Source organism: Acipenser ruthenus, chromosome 1 (assembly GCF_902713425.1).
Source record: "Acipenser ruthenus chromosome 1, fAciRut3.2 maternal haplotype, whole genome shotgun sequence".
NCBI lineage: Eukaryota > Metazoa > Chordata > Actinopteri > Acipenseriformes > Acipenseridae > Acipenser > Acipenser ruthenus.
This window is the reverse complement of record NC_081189.1, coordinates 4,088,792-4,105,658: the sequence shown is the minus strand read 5'-3', so window position 1 is coordinate 4,105,658 and position 16,867 is coordinate 4,088,792. Positions and strand designations below refer to the sequence as shown.

Here is a 16,867-nt window from a genome sequence, read left to right as displayed (position 1 = left end):
CTCTCAACATCAGTAAGAATCCATCAACAAACAGTTTGATGTAATGTTTTCCGAAAATAAAAAAAAACAGGAAGCCAATCTGCTATACAGTCAAAGCAAACTATTACAATAAATCACTTCCATGACATTTTAGCAAATGTCATAAGGTTGCCCTCACACTATAAACCTACTATTTTAATGTTTCCTGTACCTGTGCTAAATTGAAAGGAATTGGGCACCAGGGAAAAACATGGACGAAAGCATAAGGCAGCATTAAATGAATCACCTGGGGGAACACGTTGTTATAACAAGTTTCCAAATCTCTGTTTTCTGTCACCGTTCTTATTGGAGAAAGGAAACGTAGAAGCTCACAGCATTTAATGAGGGTCAGACGCTGCACTCGTAGGTACTGTAGCTGGCCTGGGTAAATCATTCTCTTTCCATGCAAGCATGCCTATTAGGTAGTGTGTTTGAGTCCTGTGATGAAACACAGAATATAAATACAGGAAATATGGGATAAAAAAATACCTATTTACTTAGCATGTGGGAATACTTCAACATCTAACTTCATATTTCTGTAACGTTTTTCCAGACAACACCATGAAGGCTGACCTCATACATATAATAAACCTGCAAGGCTTTTCCACTACATCCTCCTGGATGCACTCGCATCACCTCAAACTCAACCTCTCTAAATCTGACCTCCTTTTCTTTCCCTCCTCCTCCTCCCCCTCCTCTGATCTCTCTATCTCTGTTCCTCTGGAATCTACCACACTCTCTCCCTCTTCCTCCGCTAAGAACCTCGGAGTCACCCTGGACCCCTGCCTCTCTTATTCCCAGCACATCTCCACTCTGGTACACACTTGCCGATTCTTCTTGAGCAACATACGAAGAATCCGACCCTTCCTCACCAACTACGCCACCCAGCTCCTGGTCCAGGCCCTGGTACTCTCCCGCATAGACTACTGCAACTCCCTCCTGGCTGGCCTCCCTGCGTCCGCCACCCGTCCGCTCCAGCTCATCCAGAACGCTGCTCGCCTGGTGTTCTCTCTGCCTCGCAACTCCACTGCTCCGCTCACTCCACTGGCTCCCGATCACCGCTCAATCCAGTTCAAGACTCTTGTACTAGCCTACAGATGCCTTGACCAGACTGCACCCAGCTACCTCCAGACCCTCATCTCTCCCTACACCCCCACTCGACCTCTCCTCTCCTCCTGCACTAGAAGACTGGCTCCCCTGCCTCCAGAGCCCGCTCCTTCTCCAACCTCTCCCCGCAGTGGTGGAATGACCTTCCTACAGATGTCAGGACTGCCCAGTCCCTGACCACATTCCGGCGCCTCCTTAAAACTCACCTCTTCAGACAGCACCTGTAGAACCCCTCTTTTTTTCCCTCTGGACACTTATCACTCTTCCTTAAATATGCTTTACTTGCTCTTATCTGCCCCCTATTTTACTGCATTTAATCCTGTATTTTAGAGTACTGTAATCTGTCACGAGTGTTATTTCATCTGTAGTAGTTTGTATATAATTATATCCTGATGTAACTACCACACTGTTATCGGCTCCGTTATTGAATGGTATTTTGTTATACTTGTACTTGCTAGAATCAAAGTCATTGTATTTGTATCTTGCTCCTAATTGTATTATTACTTGTACTGTGATTCTTGAAATGTATTTTTGTTTACAACTGTAAGTCGCCCTGGATAAGGGCGTCTGCTAAGAAATAAATAATAATAATAAATAATAACATACAGTTATTTACCGCTGTATGTATGGATGCATGTGTGTATATTTATATATATATATATATATATATATATATATATATATATATATATATATATATATATATATATATATATATATATATATATATATATATATAGATATAGATATATATATATTAAAGTTTTTGCTCAAACAGCCAACTTCCCAATCATTTATTTCCTTAAATGCCTATACAGGACATCTAAGAATATCAGTAAATGAATAACATAAAATGTTTTTATATTATTTTAATAGTAAAAAGTATCAGTGCAAAGATTCTGTGTGAAAACCCGAAGTACTCTACTGCAGCATTTTGTTTTGCTACTCTTACTTTATTGATAATTTCCATCTTACAGTTGTCCTGATGCAAAGGATCCATTGATTATTAGTGGTATGTGTCTCCATGCCTGGCATGACCAATAAAATATTACAGCCAGAGTATTTATGTGTGCATAAAAAAGACAATCAATACAGGGCATTAAAGTAAACATGCAATTCATACTGGAGCAGTGCACTGGAGAAAAGCTGCTTCCCAAAGGGCATCTTACAGCGAAAAAGCAAGGGTGGAAATACAGTAAAATACAGAAGCTTAGGTGAAAAGACATACGAACACAAAGATGTGTTTTAACAAAAGTGTATTTTTCCACTGAAGTATTTCTTGTTTCTGAATCTGAAAAGATGTTTCTAAAAACAGCCTTCAAAAAAATAGCAAATCAGGTATTTAAAATAGCATATAACTCAGCCTAGATTAGGATACCCTCAACAGCTTCTGTAAAAGCTTCTCTAACAGAATGACAGAATAGAGTTTTAAATATACTGCAGAGATGCAATAGATAGCAAATAAGTCTGTATATTGAGACGAGCTTGATCAATATATAACCCCCCCCCCCCATGCATGGTATTATGTAGTTAGCAATGCCTTTCTCAGTGGTTGAACATGCATCTGTGTGTTTACATTGTGCATTATTTCAGAAATATCTTATAGTTTTCTATATAACTGATGCAAGTAGTTTGATGCCACATTTTTGGCCTATCTAAACATTGCACACAAATGCAAATCTGTTTATTTAAGTATATAATTATCTTTTTTTCCCCCAGAGACAATATACAGTAAGTATCACATTGTACAGATAAAAAGATGAGTTGTCAGCATTTCAACGATAAATCGAAAGCTATGAAGAGATCTTTGCAAACTACCATAAGTAAAGAGATAAAGATGAAGGTTGCATAGCTTTTTTCACAAGATCCACCAATTATAACACTGCTAACAAAAAGGAAAGAAAGAGGCCTATAAGGTGATATTCAATTATAAATCAGGTAAACCGAGACAAAGAATAGTTTACTTCATTGCCATTTACAGAAGAATAATTTAGTAACTGCCTGCCTCAACAGCTTGGAGCAGCCACTATCAGCCACCTATCAGCCAGTGATCTGACACTAAACCAGGGTTAAAACAGATACTGCAAAAACATAGAGAGGAAAGACATTTAATCCATAGATTACTATGGACTAAACTGCACCAGTGGCAGGACTCTGTACACCTGCTCTCAAGTCCTTTACTGCGACAGAGAAAACAACAAGCCCTGCAGAGTGCACCAAACCCTGCCGAAACACAACGAATAACTATTCCCTCAATCCACTCCCGCACCCCCTCGCCACCCAAACACACTTCTTATGTGGCCACAGTTATTTCCAATTGAATGGCTCTTGGGTAATCAAGCCATGAGTCAACTGGGACGACAGGTTGTCACAGTTTGTTTTATGCTAAATCAGCTTGGAAAGATCCTTTTTTTGTGTTTAATTTACAGGAGCAAGGTTATCAGGCTGTAAGATATGATAACACATTTGTGAAGTGTTGGCAAAATGCTGCATGTTCTGCAATAGCAATCGTCTCTGTTTGAGCACAGCAGAGCACACAGAGTTATTAGCCTAAACTGAAGAGGAATCCCAATGAGCCAGCGACGCCAGACTGCAAAAAAACTGGGACAGTACTCCAAGGAGCTGGTTTTACATCTAAAACAGTGATGGGTTATAACAGCCCCAGGGCTGAGTCACTGGCCCATTTCATAACTGCAAATTAATTCTGGACAATGGACATTTCATTAAAGCCGAATTCAAATTATGTAATCATTGATAACCTAATATAGAGAATAGCTTATAAACATCATTAAACACATCCAATCAGGTTTGGTGCATATGACAGAATCTGTTCCTGTATTTACAGTAAGTGTAATTCCGTGAACTGTTTAACAACCTAAACTAAGCCCCTAACTTAATGGGTTTATTCAATACCAAAAAGCCACCATCCTCATTATTTCCCTGTTCTATGGGGTATTTGATTAAACTTTCCAGATGGGAGGTATAAATGTGTATTAAATTAAAGGGTTTCTTATTTTTTTCCAGTTCTCTAGTAGTACTGAAGTTTTATTAATAGCTCCATAAAACAGGGAAATAATGGCTAGGGAAAGAGATTCTACCCCATAGTCATAGCATGCACCTCATAACTTTGTTAAGTGATGGATGTTGTAATTGCATTCAAGGCTAAACTTGCATAACCTTTGGCAAAGAACATCACACTTCATCAAAGATGTTGTATAGCAGTTAGAGGTCTTCACAGGTCCAGGCGGACCTGAGGAACCGAGACTAGACCCGAACCAGAACAGGAAGAAAATCCTTATGCAACACTCAGGTCGGATAAGGTATATTCAATTAATGTTAACATCTTACAGTCTATACCATTGGAAATGTGAAAAAACGCCAAGTTATCAAAAGTGCACAGCCACTTAAAGTGGAGATATCAAAAAGCCAAGTTTCAAGAAACCATTGGGGCAACCTTGCCCAGCACAAAGCAAATAGGAACAACTGTAAAAGCGATGCGGATTGCCCCAATTGTTTCTTCTAACTTCGCTTGTGTTTTTGATACAAGTTAGAATAAACAATTGGGGCAACCTTGGCCCCCATCGGTTTTACAGTTGTGCCTATGTGACATTTTCGTATTGGCTTTATATTGTTAAAGTTTTCACATGTGGCAATACTGTCCTACAATTACATGATACTGTGATCATTCCACTGTGTTATGCTGTGAACCACAGCTAAGTTTTAAAACAGAGATAGCAAATGCTTATCATAAAAGTTTACCAGTACTTTAAAATTAAGGACTATATAAGGACGATAAATACTGTAACTAATTAGAAGACCTTCTTTGTTGTTAAGCCAAGTTGCTGCAGTGACATTGCAGATGCCAGAACGAGTTACTGTAAATGAGATACTGTTTTAGCAGACAGATCTAATTCAGTAAACGTCTATTTGAGTGTTTGGGGAATTAGAAATATAAATGCAAAACTGAAAAACGGCAATTCAAAAACAGTCAAAATTCCCCAAAGTAGCAAAACCGCCGAATTTAAACCAGCCAAAATGTCCGTTATACGGTATGTTCCCGCCCCTGACAACATTTGTGATTGACATTTATTGATGTAATTTCCTCCCAGCCCAATTCAGACTTTAGAATTCAGTCCAGCCTGAGGAGTAAAATTGGACTACAGAATTTAGGCTCCCGTTCGAATTCTGAGCCAGCTCAAGTAATTTAAAAACATGACAACGAAGGGGGGGGGGCGGGCTACTTTTGCCAGTAGTTCAGTGAAAATATTGCAATTGTACTGACACTGAGATCAATGTATTCATAGATTATTAAGTGTGACTTTCAGATGGTAAAAACAAGCAAGGTGCTCTAAATATTGTATATGGTTAATCTAGACAAGAAAGAAGAAACCACCTTTGCCACATTGGTACAGCCCTGTTACACTGTAGCGTTTAAGTTCTAGTGTGTCACTGCGATGTACTGTAAACACAGAAGCCTGAACAGTGTCTACATCAAATTCTAGTGATATTCCAAAAAGTTAACCTCACATGCAATATACAGAAACGATATGTTCATATTTTACACAACTAATAACTATCTCAGAGTTTATCTCCCAGTCATGTCTGTGTGAACCAAACAGTAGTCCACAGTTTGAGTAAAACCTTATGGTGTCGGGTGCGTTTGCTAAAACTAACAGCAAAACCACTTTTTCTTTTTTTTCTCGTTCACAGCTGTAACGGAAATATTACTTAATCTGCTACTTACGAATACGTCTTTCAGCACTTTCTCATAAGAGAAATGGAGGCTGCGGTTGTCTGCAGGATCTTTGGAGAGATCAAAACTGTAGCTGTTTGTTTGCTTTCCTCCAGCAGTCAGGGCCTGACAGAGCTCATCGACATAAATCTGTCTCTTCATTTCCATTTCTTGGGCTTCTTTAGAAACCTCTTCTTCAGACACTGGTATCGACAATAAAAAGAAAAAGTATTCAATCACACGCTAGCACAGGTTCACCCAAACAATCGGTGGGGGGGGGGTGATCTTGGTGTTTTGTCTTAAATCAAGTTGATAAAATTGGTTAATTACATATTTTTTTAGTCTCATATGAAATGCATTTAGAGCAGTGGTGCAACCCTTTTCAATGTAGGGACCAACTAGGTGTTTTCCCCACGGACCATTTTTCACAACAGCATTTTTAAACAAATTTGTATGTGTATGTGTACTTGTATAAGTACATGTAGAAAATAAAGTATTTATATAACGTACATAACTTCACATTAACTTCTGTTACTACATGCAGCTAACCTATCCAAAAACATATTGAAATAACAGTATATGGCAACACTGTAGCACATATATTGTTGGAAATGAAAAGTATTAAAACTGTGGTTTTTCGTGTTTTTGTTGTTTTTTATTATTATTATTTAGTTATTTAAACGGATTTAGGAATATTCAATGCAGTGCAACACATTTATGCCGCGTGAAAAGGCTGGGACAGACAGATAACGTTTTTTTATTTTTTTATTTTTTTTCCCCTGAAGTTCAGTGAACGTAAGCAGTAGAATGAGCACAGATTAGAAAGCAGTGCATTTACATGAATGCGAGATGTAGATTTTATTTTTTTTAATAATGCTGGCTAAAAAAAAAAAAAGTCTGTAATTTTGACAAGACAAATGTGACTTCATGATGTGTAAGTTATTTAGTTAGAATTTTTTTCACATTAGAAAGCTTTCTCAGTTAATGGCGGCTTTGACAGCGACGCCTGGTATTGCATCAAAGGGAGCTGTACTATATGTAGGCAATAAGGCCCGACAGGGTGTCCGTATACGTCAAATATACGGACGCCTTGGGGCGTTGTGCGGCACAAGATGAAAGTCAAGTATATTCGACCTATACGGACATCCTGAAGGGCCTTATTGCATTTAATCCAGGTCAAATAGTGGATTTGAAAAAAAAAAAAAAAAAAAGCATAAGTAATTTTTCAGGTAATTTTTTTTTTTTTTTAATTAAATATCCTTACATCAATAAAGGGAACACAAAAGTAGTCCCATTTGTAACCTTGAGCTTTGATGTGTTGAATTTTACACTGCCATTGAAAAGATCCACCCGGGGGCGGAGTTCAGACAGCACTGCATTCATTTTTTTTTTCTGCAAGTGCAAGATGCTGTTTCAGCAGAACGGGAGTAAACAAAAAATGTAAATAATGACGCCTCGGAGAGGGGTGGATAATGTGCAGAACTGTCTTTCTGTGTTTTTCTGTAGTGTTTACAAACTGCTAAAAAGACATTATTTGAAGTGACAAAGTACCGGTGAGAATATAAAGACTATTTTTTTCCGTTTTGCCATCTTCCAGTTCATTTAATTATTCTCCATTCAAATCGGCATGTCTACTTACTACTTTTGGGGTTTTGTTGCTGGTAATTGGTCACTCAGTTTGATAGTTACTGTACATTTGTAACTGTAAACAAGATGGCTACTGGTACTTTCAATTCTGTGAGGCAGCGCAGTGATTTCAAATATGTGACAAGGCTCCAACTGTCAACCTTGCTCGACCAATCACATTCCTTGTTTCACGTTCCATTGCCAGCCCTGGATTATAAATTAATTTATAAACACACCCGTGATAAAAGAAAACAGATAAAGGGGGAAAATGCAGACTACATACATATCTTATAATTGTATATCATGTGGTTAAAAAAGACTGTGTTGTGTTGCTTCGTAATGTTAGTAGTACAACGAGTGATTTTGTAGAAATTGTTTTTTGCAAGAATTGCGTAACCAGATTTTGAGAGTTGTTTGCGGAGCACCTGGAGTTTACTCACGAACCACAGGTTGGGAACCACTGCCCTAATGTAATTACACCTGTATTATGTGCAGCTGAGTGTACATAATTCCTTATATGATTAGTTCATAAACCTTTATTAAAATCCTCTTGTATTGCATGTAAGAGAACTTGAACTGATGAATATAGCTACTGTACAATCACTGCTTGTTTCAATATACTTCAAGACCTGCAGAATCAATCAGTCAGGTTCAGCTGTTCACATACTGTATTACACGAGATTCAAGGATTACAGCAAGAGCCAAAGTCCAGTGTTTCAATCACCACCACATACCCTCAGGCCCAACATCATTTCCCAACAGGTGCACTTCATCGCAATGTAATCATGGCTTTCAGTGTTGTAAGATGAGCAGTCATTTAGGTAAAATATATCTCACAAAATCTTGTCATAGCAGGTGTATGTTTTACACACACACACTTCTGCAAATGTAATAACGGATTGGATAAAACTGCCACTGATCGCAGGCATGCTTAGTGAAGAGGTTGCCTTTCCCATAACTATCCTTTCAATCACATTTCTGGATCTTTAGGCTGCAATGTGAATGAACCCCCCCTAATTAAACATGATTACCTTCACTTAAAGATCCAGTATCGTATTTAAACTTCATAGTGTTGAAATGTACAGTACATGCATTCTTTTTCAGTTCCAAACAATCTTACCTTAACTGTGGACTTTTTTTGTGCTGATTTTGAGCAATTCCTTTGTGCACTTTCGATTTCAACCCCAGAAATACATTTCCAGCCATCAAAATGCTGCTTAGAAATATCACTGACTTGTTTTTGAGACTGCAGGATTTGAAAGACTGCAGGATTCACGATGTACCTGCTTTTTCAAGACACAGTGGTCTTGGTTTTTAATTTACTGTATATAATTACTGTTTTGTTAAGCAAGTAGTCTTAAAAACATGTTCATACTTCTGTGTATAACAGCTCTGATCTAAAGAATATCACTTCCTCATAATGGTAGCATGTGTTAGAGATGAACCAGGAGTTCAACGTTACCTTTCCCAGTCCAAGCTGACTGTCCATCACACAAATCCACACTGAAACCTGACCCAAGATCCTCTTCCCAGGTTACTCTCAGGAAATAGATTTTTCCAGGTTCGGATGAAACTTCAATCCTGCGCACGCTTGTGTCCATTCTACAAGCACCTGGCTTAAATCTGCTCCTAAAACAAATAAAAAATAATCTGGATTTAAAGAGACACACCCTATGGCAGCACAGCTGGAATTTTTGCATTACATCTATATATTGTGAATAACAGATGTATTAAGCAAAGACAAGAAGCTGGACTGCTGTAACTGGCAGGTAAAATCCCTCTCTTTCAAATCATATGCATATCAGTTATCTTACATAATGCATTCTTCTTCTTGTTTAAGGGTGTTGCAGAAATCACCTTAACACACTTAAATTAGTAAGGTAAATGTGATTAAAAACCTTCATACTTAAAAGGAGTACATAAGGACCTTTTTATTTTATTGTGTTGCATGTTCCCATGTGTTGCTACAACTGTTTATGTAAGGTGTGTGTATTGTTTTAATGTATTTTTAGACTTTGACCACTTTTTTAAACTTTTAAATTGCATTCCCTGTCTCAAGATGGCTTCACATGTACCCGCATGGACCTTTCAGAACTACATTTCCCATCATCCTTCTGCTCACATATGTAACTGAGATGGATTTACCAGTGAAATACAGTTCTAAGAGGTCCATGCGGGTATATGGAAAGTCATTTTGAGGCTGGGAATGCAATTTAAAAATTAAAAAAAAAAAGTGGTCAAAATGTAAAAAAAAAAAAGAAAACATTAAAACAATACACACACCTTACGTAAACAGGTGTAGCAACAGATGGGAACATGTAACACAATGAAATAAAAAGGTCCTTATGTACCCTTTAACCTGTTTTTTAAGAGAAAACTAAAATTTGGCTGTGAGACATATTATTTGCTTTACAGGAGACCACAAAAACATACACAATGTGAGACCAATATTTGGGATCCTGAAATATTGAATGGCCCAGTAGCGCAGTCTGGCTGCATTATTTTTAAATGAATTAGTCCTTGTAAAGGCAATTTAGAATTTAACGCCAGAAAATCAGCTCTGTCCAGTAGGACAGCCTTATATTACTACTGTACAGTATAAGCAACAGAGCTGCAATACAGTACATTTTAACCGCAAGTATTTAGTTCTAGCAACAGAGCTCTGAAAAACATTTTTGAAAAATCTCTTTACTTGCTATAAAAAACTAAATAAACAAAGCCTCCTGATTTACTTCTTCCATGTGCATTTTTTTTTTAATTAACAGTAAATGTACTCGTAAATGAATGCACACCCTCTCTAAAAAGACAGCTCAGCATGACACTAGAAATTAAATGCCTCTTGCAGAGCATATCAAGAGTGCCGAGCTCTTTGAATTAATAAGAAACCATATGCTGTAGTTCACCACAATGAAGGACGTGCAATATAATATGACAGAACACAGTGGTCACATTGTTAAATGGTTCCAGCAAATGAGCGAGAATCAGGGGATCCTGTTATTGAACCACAATTGAAGGTTGAGATTCAGATAAAAATGACATGGCAGTATTCAATCAGGAAGTGTTACATCAAGGGCTTTAACACTTCAGTTGAATTTGCTGATCACTGCCATGTTCATGGGATTACCAGCTAGGCCACGGTCCAATTAAGTAATTTAGAGCAAAGTTGAAACAAAAGCCAGGAGGGACACGGCCCTCCAGGATCAGAATTGCCCACCCCTGAGCTAGGCCTAGCCTCGAAGTTATACTGATAGCACTACACAGGGAAACGACACAAGACTTAAAACGGTGCGTTAATGAGGGATTGAGCTTCAGTCCCAACCAGCTAAAATAATGGGCACATTCATGACCTTGAATGAGCTTAACCCTGTGCTGGAGGAGACCTTTAATAAACAAATTGCAAAAGTCAGGTCTCTATGTCCAGTTTTGATGATTGAGCCTCATTCTGGTATTATCCACAATGGTTAATAATGTTTATGAGTTCAAAATGAACCAAATCAAAAGATTAAGGCGTACCAGGAGATTGTTATCCATAGGCGGTGTGTGAGTCTTTCGTTTGGGGAGGCTATTCCACACTTTTCTCCCTGCATTTGAACCCATTTGATACACACACATTACATATATATATATATATATATATATATATATATATATATATATATATATATATATATATATATATATATATATATATATATATATAATCAAGACATATAATTATTTTGTATTACTCTGTTACTAGTGAGTCTGAATACTAAGTTTCATTCATTGTGTTGAGTTTGAAAAACAGTCGGACTGACAGACACAAATAAAAGCTATAAACCGGATTTATTCTCATCTTGTTCTGTATACTAATTTACAGCACAAAACAGACCTCGAAACCACTCAGGGATGCTACATATATATTTGACATTGTTTTTATCCCTAACATAAGGCTGCCAAATAAATTAAGTTTAACATAGCGCTAGCTTGTACTTTAAAACATGTTCTGCCTATTTAAGCAAATTAGAAAAACAGTAAGGATAACAAGCTGCACTGTTTTTTTAAAACCTTTAAATCCGCTGTCTTGTTCTGCAGTCCTACAGTACCTACACCAGTTTCAAACACCATTTCCATTACTTCACACCAATTTAAATCAATTATTGTTAATACTGACTTCTAAACACGCACTTACTATTGTACTTATAATCAAGGGGCATTCAACGTATTTCTGAAGGTATATTTGGAAAAAACATAACTGCACTCTTATCGTAAACTTTCAAATATCTATATGGGGCTCAGATCGGTGGGAAGAATGGATGTTAAACCAGCCAAGCATTGTCTCCTCGAATGACACTGAAATGCAACTAAATCCTGTATTTTGGACCTTGGTGATACTGCAACAGGACCGTACAGCCTTGTTTACCTGTGTATCCGAAAACTGTCTTTGGTAAAGAAAACCATTCATCTTCATCAGAATATTAAAATATGTTTTCATATTTAGAGTACAGTAAGCAGGTAGATGCAGTTTTCTGCTTTCCTTTTTCAGAAGTTCAAAAGACCTCGCTTTCAATGAAAATGCAGTGAAGAACTGGAAAAATCTAAAGAAAAAACTTCAGAAACATTCATAATCTGGCACCACAAACAGTGTTCTGAAAGGTGGCATTTGTTCAAACAGTCGAAGGAAGTATGTTCTGACTGTAGCATCACAGTTATCAAATTCCCACAAAACGGTGGTGTGTGAAAACAGACAGTATGCTACGAAAATATTTTGCCACAAGTTCTGTAAAACCAGAGTCGGATTAAGCTGTTTGTATAGATAACAGCAATTCAAATAAATGTTGAAATTGTGACGAGGATGTTCCAGGCAAGGGAATGAGCGAAAAGGATTCATTGTTTTCGTCGGCTGCCTACTGCAGCGGTATGGGGGGCTCAGATCGACGGGAAGAATTGACGTTAAACCAGCCAAGCATTGTCTCCTCCAATGACATTGAAATGCAACTAAATCCTGTATCTGTACTACAGTGCTGGTTTTGATATCCCAGCTGCCCTAGCAGTCTGGCGGTTGTGCAATAGGATAACAAGAAATATGTTTGTTAGACCTGCTTTGCATGCTTGCAGGGGGAAAAAATTGATCTTCTTTTCTCACAAATATTTTTTGCGTTGGTCAGAACAATTTCTTGTGAGGTTTTGGGCAATTTGGGCTTAGCCTCCCCAAGCCTCTTATATACCCCGCCTATGTTGGTATCCATGCTATTGAGAAAATTGACTTTCTAGTAAACAGATTCCTATTATACATTTTTACTAAATACAGTAGTTGTTCCAATGAAAATGGTGCTCAAAAAAACACACATGCCTGAGCATTCAACTGCATCTGTGGACAGTTCCACTGGGCAGCCTAAACACAGATTTTTGTTTAAATGACTGATAACCAACACAAGTTGTCATTGGCTCCAAAGATTTAAATGGGCACAGGGAAATAAACTGGTCTGTGGCATGGATAGGGTTAGGCTATATAAAATCCAATAAAATCCTTCTGCCATACACTAGTTAAAGTCGTCATCACTCTCAGTATTAGCTCCAGGTAGGTCTATTGCAGGTGCTTCTCCTGGACTTGTATTGTACTGTACTGTACTGTATGTGGGTGGCACAAAGACATCATTAACAACTGAAGCTAGTTTGCTGCTGTGTTATCCCACAGCTGCCTTTCCAATACTACAGTATCTGGCTATGCATCTTCCTGCTCAATGTAAAAAAATGAACATGGCATTGTTGGTATATTCAGAGTAACTACACACAACTTCATATCTACCCTGTAGTCCCCTAAGAAATACTTTGGAATGTAAAGAAAACACACAAAACAGCTCCTGTTATATGACCTAAGAACGGTAACAATAACATACATTCACAGACATGAGGGTCACCTTAACCAAAGGGGGGACAAATGAAGGTGATTTAAAATGAATAGCATGGATCACAGTTTGACAGTGATCCCTTAGGTAGACAATGTCAGGCTTTAAGGACTGGAAGATTAGTCTTTAACCTCATAAAAAAAGATGACACTGGCTTACTACTCAAGAAACCCCTTTAAATTACCCATCTGCAGTATTTATCTTGCATCAAATATTCTGGGAAAGATTCTAAACGTCCTCTATTCTAAATTAACACAATTTTAAAGTTACCAAGGCAGAAGCAAGCATTTCGGAGAGCAAATGCATCACTTGTATTACAGATTCTCGGGAATGACCACTGTACAAGGCTCAGGATAAAGTACCTAATTTGTTTGACAAACTAGTAGTCCTGATTGTCCACAGGGATCAATAATGCAGGCAACATTACCAGTCCCGCAAGAGAAATCGTACTGATGGATAGAGCTTTTCCTTTTCATCAATCTGTCGGAACATGCCATTTATAAAGTTGCCATGTTAAGCAAGACACAGCTGGGGCTAACTTGCAGAACAATATATTTAAAAATCAAGCAAATGTGGCAAACTGTATTTCACCAACAAAAAAATAATAATAAATTAAAACTTCTCTTTTGGCCAGCCAATAATAGCGCACAGATTTCATATAAACACCTTGTCTATTACAAAGACAGACAAAAGTAAAGCAGGAAAAACTCACTGTATTCTACTGTACAGTACTGTATGTACATGAACATCAAGTGTTAATAATTTAAAATAAAGGTAAGTTTAGTTTAGCCCAATGTACCTCTTTAAAATAAAGGTACACTGGGCTAAATTAAACTTTCATCTAAATCCATCTACGATTAAACGTATGGTATGTGTTACAAGTGGCATAACATACTATACTGTGAAATGTACCATCCCAAGCAATGTAACCCAATTCAGAATGGGCTGTCAGAGGTTTCAGACTGGCTTGGGGTGTAGAGACCTGAGATCCTGCTGAGCATACCTGTTCAAAACAGCCCCGAAACTAAAAGGCCCAACTACTTTTATACTCCAATTTTGTAAGGTTACTTTGGATTCATATAGTTGTCAGGTAAGGTTAATTCATACAGGATAAAGGAATACTTTGAGGTGGCCTAATATCTTTTTAAAGTACTGTATGAAGGAATTGATTATTTCTTGGACTTTAAATTCACAAGAGATGGAAGCACAGCTTTAATATTAAGTATGTTTTGTGTTTTAATTTACATTCAGCTAATCATGCAACATAAAAAAACAAAAACAGCCTGCCAAGATGGAAGTTGCTGAAAATCAGTACACCAATGAAAATCAACAGGTAATTATTCCCTATAATCTTCCAGATCTAATGTTACCGTTCTCAGCAGTGACCCAAGTTAACACACTTTCATCAATACCTCCTGGCCTGTCAACTTAGATTTACATTTCTACAATATTGTGTTCAATTATCTAAAAAGAACAAGTCCATAAGTCATGCTGTCTGCAGTGATTAGAAACCTCATGATTACACACCACAGCACTGTGTTAGGTCAGTAACGATGGTATAGTTAAGATACTGGACATTCTCTGCATGTTCTCCCCTTGTAACCAGTATTTACCTGCAGGCTAAGCCAGTACAGAAAGCACTTCAAAAGGACCAAGAGGGCTATATCTTTGGAAATTAGTAATTGGAAGATGACCTACACACTTTTTTTGTAGTCCCAGCCCAATCCTGCAGTGCATTCTCGTGTAAATGTTTCTTACCTGTATTTGCAGAAAGTAAGACTGTGTATACTGTACTTACGAATGTGTGTAATTATAAACACGTTGCAGATGTGGAGATGCCTTATAATTACTGTAAGCCATCTAGATCAGGAACAGTATTTTAGCATTTGCAGGCATACAGAAAAAGGAAGAAAGAAAAGGAATAATTAAAAAACTGTATAGATGGATATTTACTTTCAGCACTAAGTAACTTTACAAAAAGACAACCCAGCTACAACTACATTTCAGTGTCTTATATTTCAAGGAAAAAAGTAAGATAAAAACCAAATATTCAAGATCTGTATCACCGTGATCCCATTCTGTATATTGTGACAGAACGAATGAATCCTAGTCAACAATTTCCCTCCCGATCTGTGAGGGCGCTGTTTAACAGGAACAGAGTGCCTCGTAAGGGTTGGTCTGGCAGTTCATTCCAGGGTCAGCAGAAGCCAGCCAGCCAGGAAGGGGGCAGAGTCACAATGCCCAATGCCATCGCCCTAAAGCGGTACGCAACGTGTCAGTCATGGATTAGAGGAGACGTGACTGAACTAGCTATTGCAGGGGGCGTGACTAAGGGTATAATTGGGGATGTGACGATGTAATCTGTTCCTTTGATGTGGTTACGAGATTGACCAAAAAGGAAATGGACTGCAAATCCAAATGCGAGTGTTAAGTGTTTTGTTTGTTTTGTGGAAACTAACTGCCTGTGTTTGTCACTTATAGACAGCTAACACGATCCGGGAGCTGTCGCTACAGGCCAGCATCGAGCCCGGACTACACTGCACCACTTGTCACAGTAATTGCCTTGCCCTGCACTCGGAGCACACACTGTCAGGAGAAGTGGCCGGGTCTGTGTTGTGTATTGTTTTGTGTATTATTATTTGGGGACTGAATCCTGTGGTTTAAACGCTGACAATACCCATTGTTGGGTAGAGTCAGCATTATTATTTCACAGTCTCAAAACAGAGAACAAGGTGAAAATAAAGAACTGTTTTGAACCGTAACTTTGTTTCTGACATTGTTGGAGCACCTGCATCACCTGAGCACTGCATATATATATATATATATATATTTTGCAAGGTGACTGGATTATGTAGTTCAATAAAAAGACTAAACAAGACGTTGGTATTTTTTCGCCATTAAAAAAAAAAACACATTTTGTTTTTAAGAGATAAAAAATGAGTTTTCCAAAAGTATTATACACCTGAAAACATTAGAGCCGCAACAAAGAACCAAGAAATCTGTATGAAAAATACCACACAACCTGATACTTAAACATAGGAAGTGCCAGCAGAGATAATGTTCTGCATCCGTCTGTGCTATCTCTTCAAATACTGCTATAAGTAACTGAGTTGAAGCATCACACATCAAGAAGTGCAAAATTGCAAGAGAGTGAAGTAAGAGATTTGTATTTTATCAGCCCTTTCTCCTAAAGAGCCCTTGGCAATGCAAAACAACCTTTTTCTTTACAGAGCTGACTAAGAGCGAGGAGTGGTCCTTGTGAGCTGATTTCTGTTTGTTTATTTAATTGAAAAATGTCTACAGGAAGACCTATTGAGAAGCTTGACGACACTGTAAAGAGAGTCAGCTGCTGTACTCCACTGTATGAACTTTATACAGAGCACAAACGCATGAGGTAGTTTGAAAAACAACATCTGAGAAAAGAACTTAAAACATTGTAAAGCTATAACAAGGCAAATCTGAAAGTTACCCAGTTTGAATTTGTCTTTAACAAAAA

General features: G+C 37.8%; 1 protein-coding gene across 4 annotated transcripts in view; it reads right to left on the bottom strand.

Annotated features, from left to right (window-relative positions):
• LOC117973484 (DNA repair protein XRCC4-like) overlaps window positions 1–16,867 on the bottom strand; it is a 153,593-nt gene that overhangs the window by 126,406 nt on the left and 10,320 nt on the right. For all 4 annotated transcript variants that reach the window (XM_059033267.1, XM_059033324.1, XM_059033385.1 and 1 more), the window contains exons 2-3: window positions 8,946–9,112; window positions 5,870–6,060 (exon numbers count right to left, since the gene is read on the bottom strand). In XM_059033267.1, coding sequence (XP_058889250.1) covers window positions 5,870–6,060; window positions 8,946–9,084 — 330 coding nt within the window. In that variant the 5' untranslated portion in view covers window positions 9,085–9,112. The remainder of the gene's footprint in view (window positions 1–5,869; window positions 6,061–8,945; window positions 9,113–16,867) is intronic.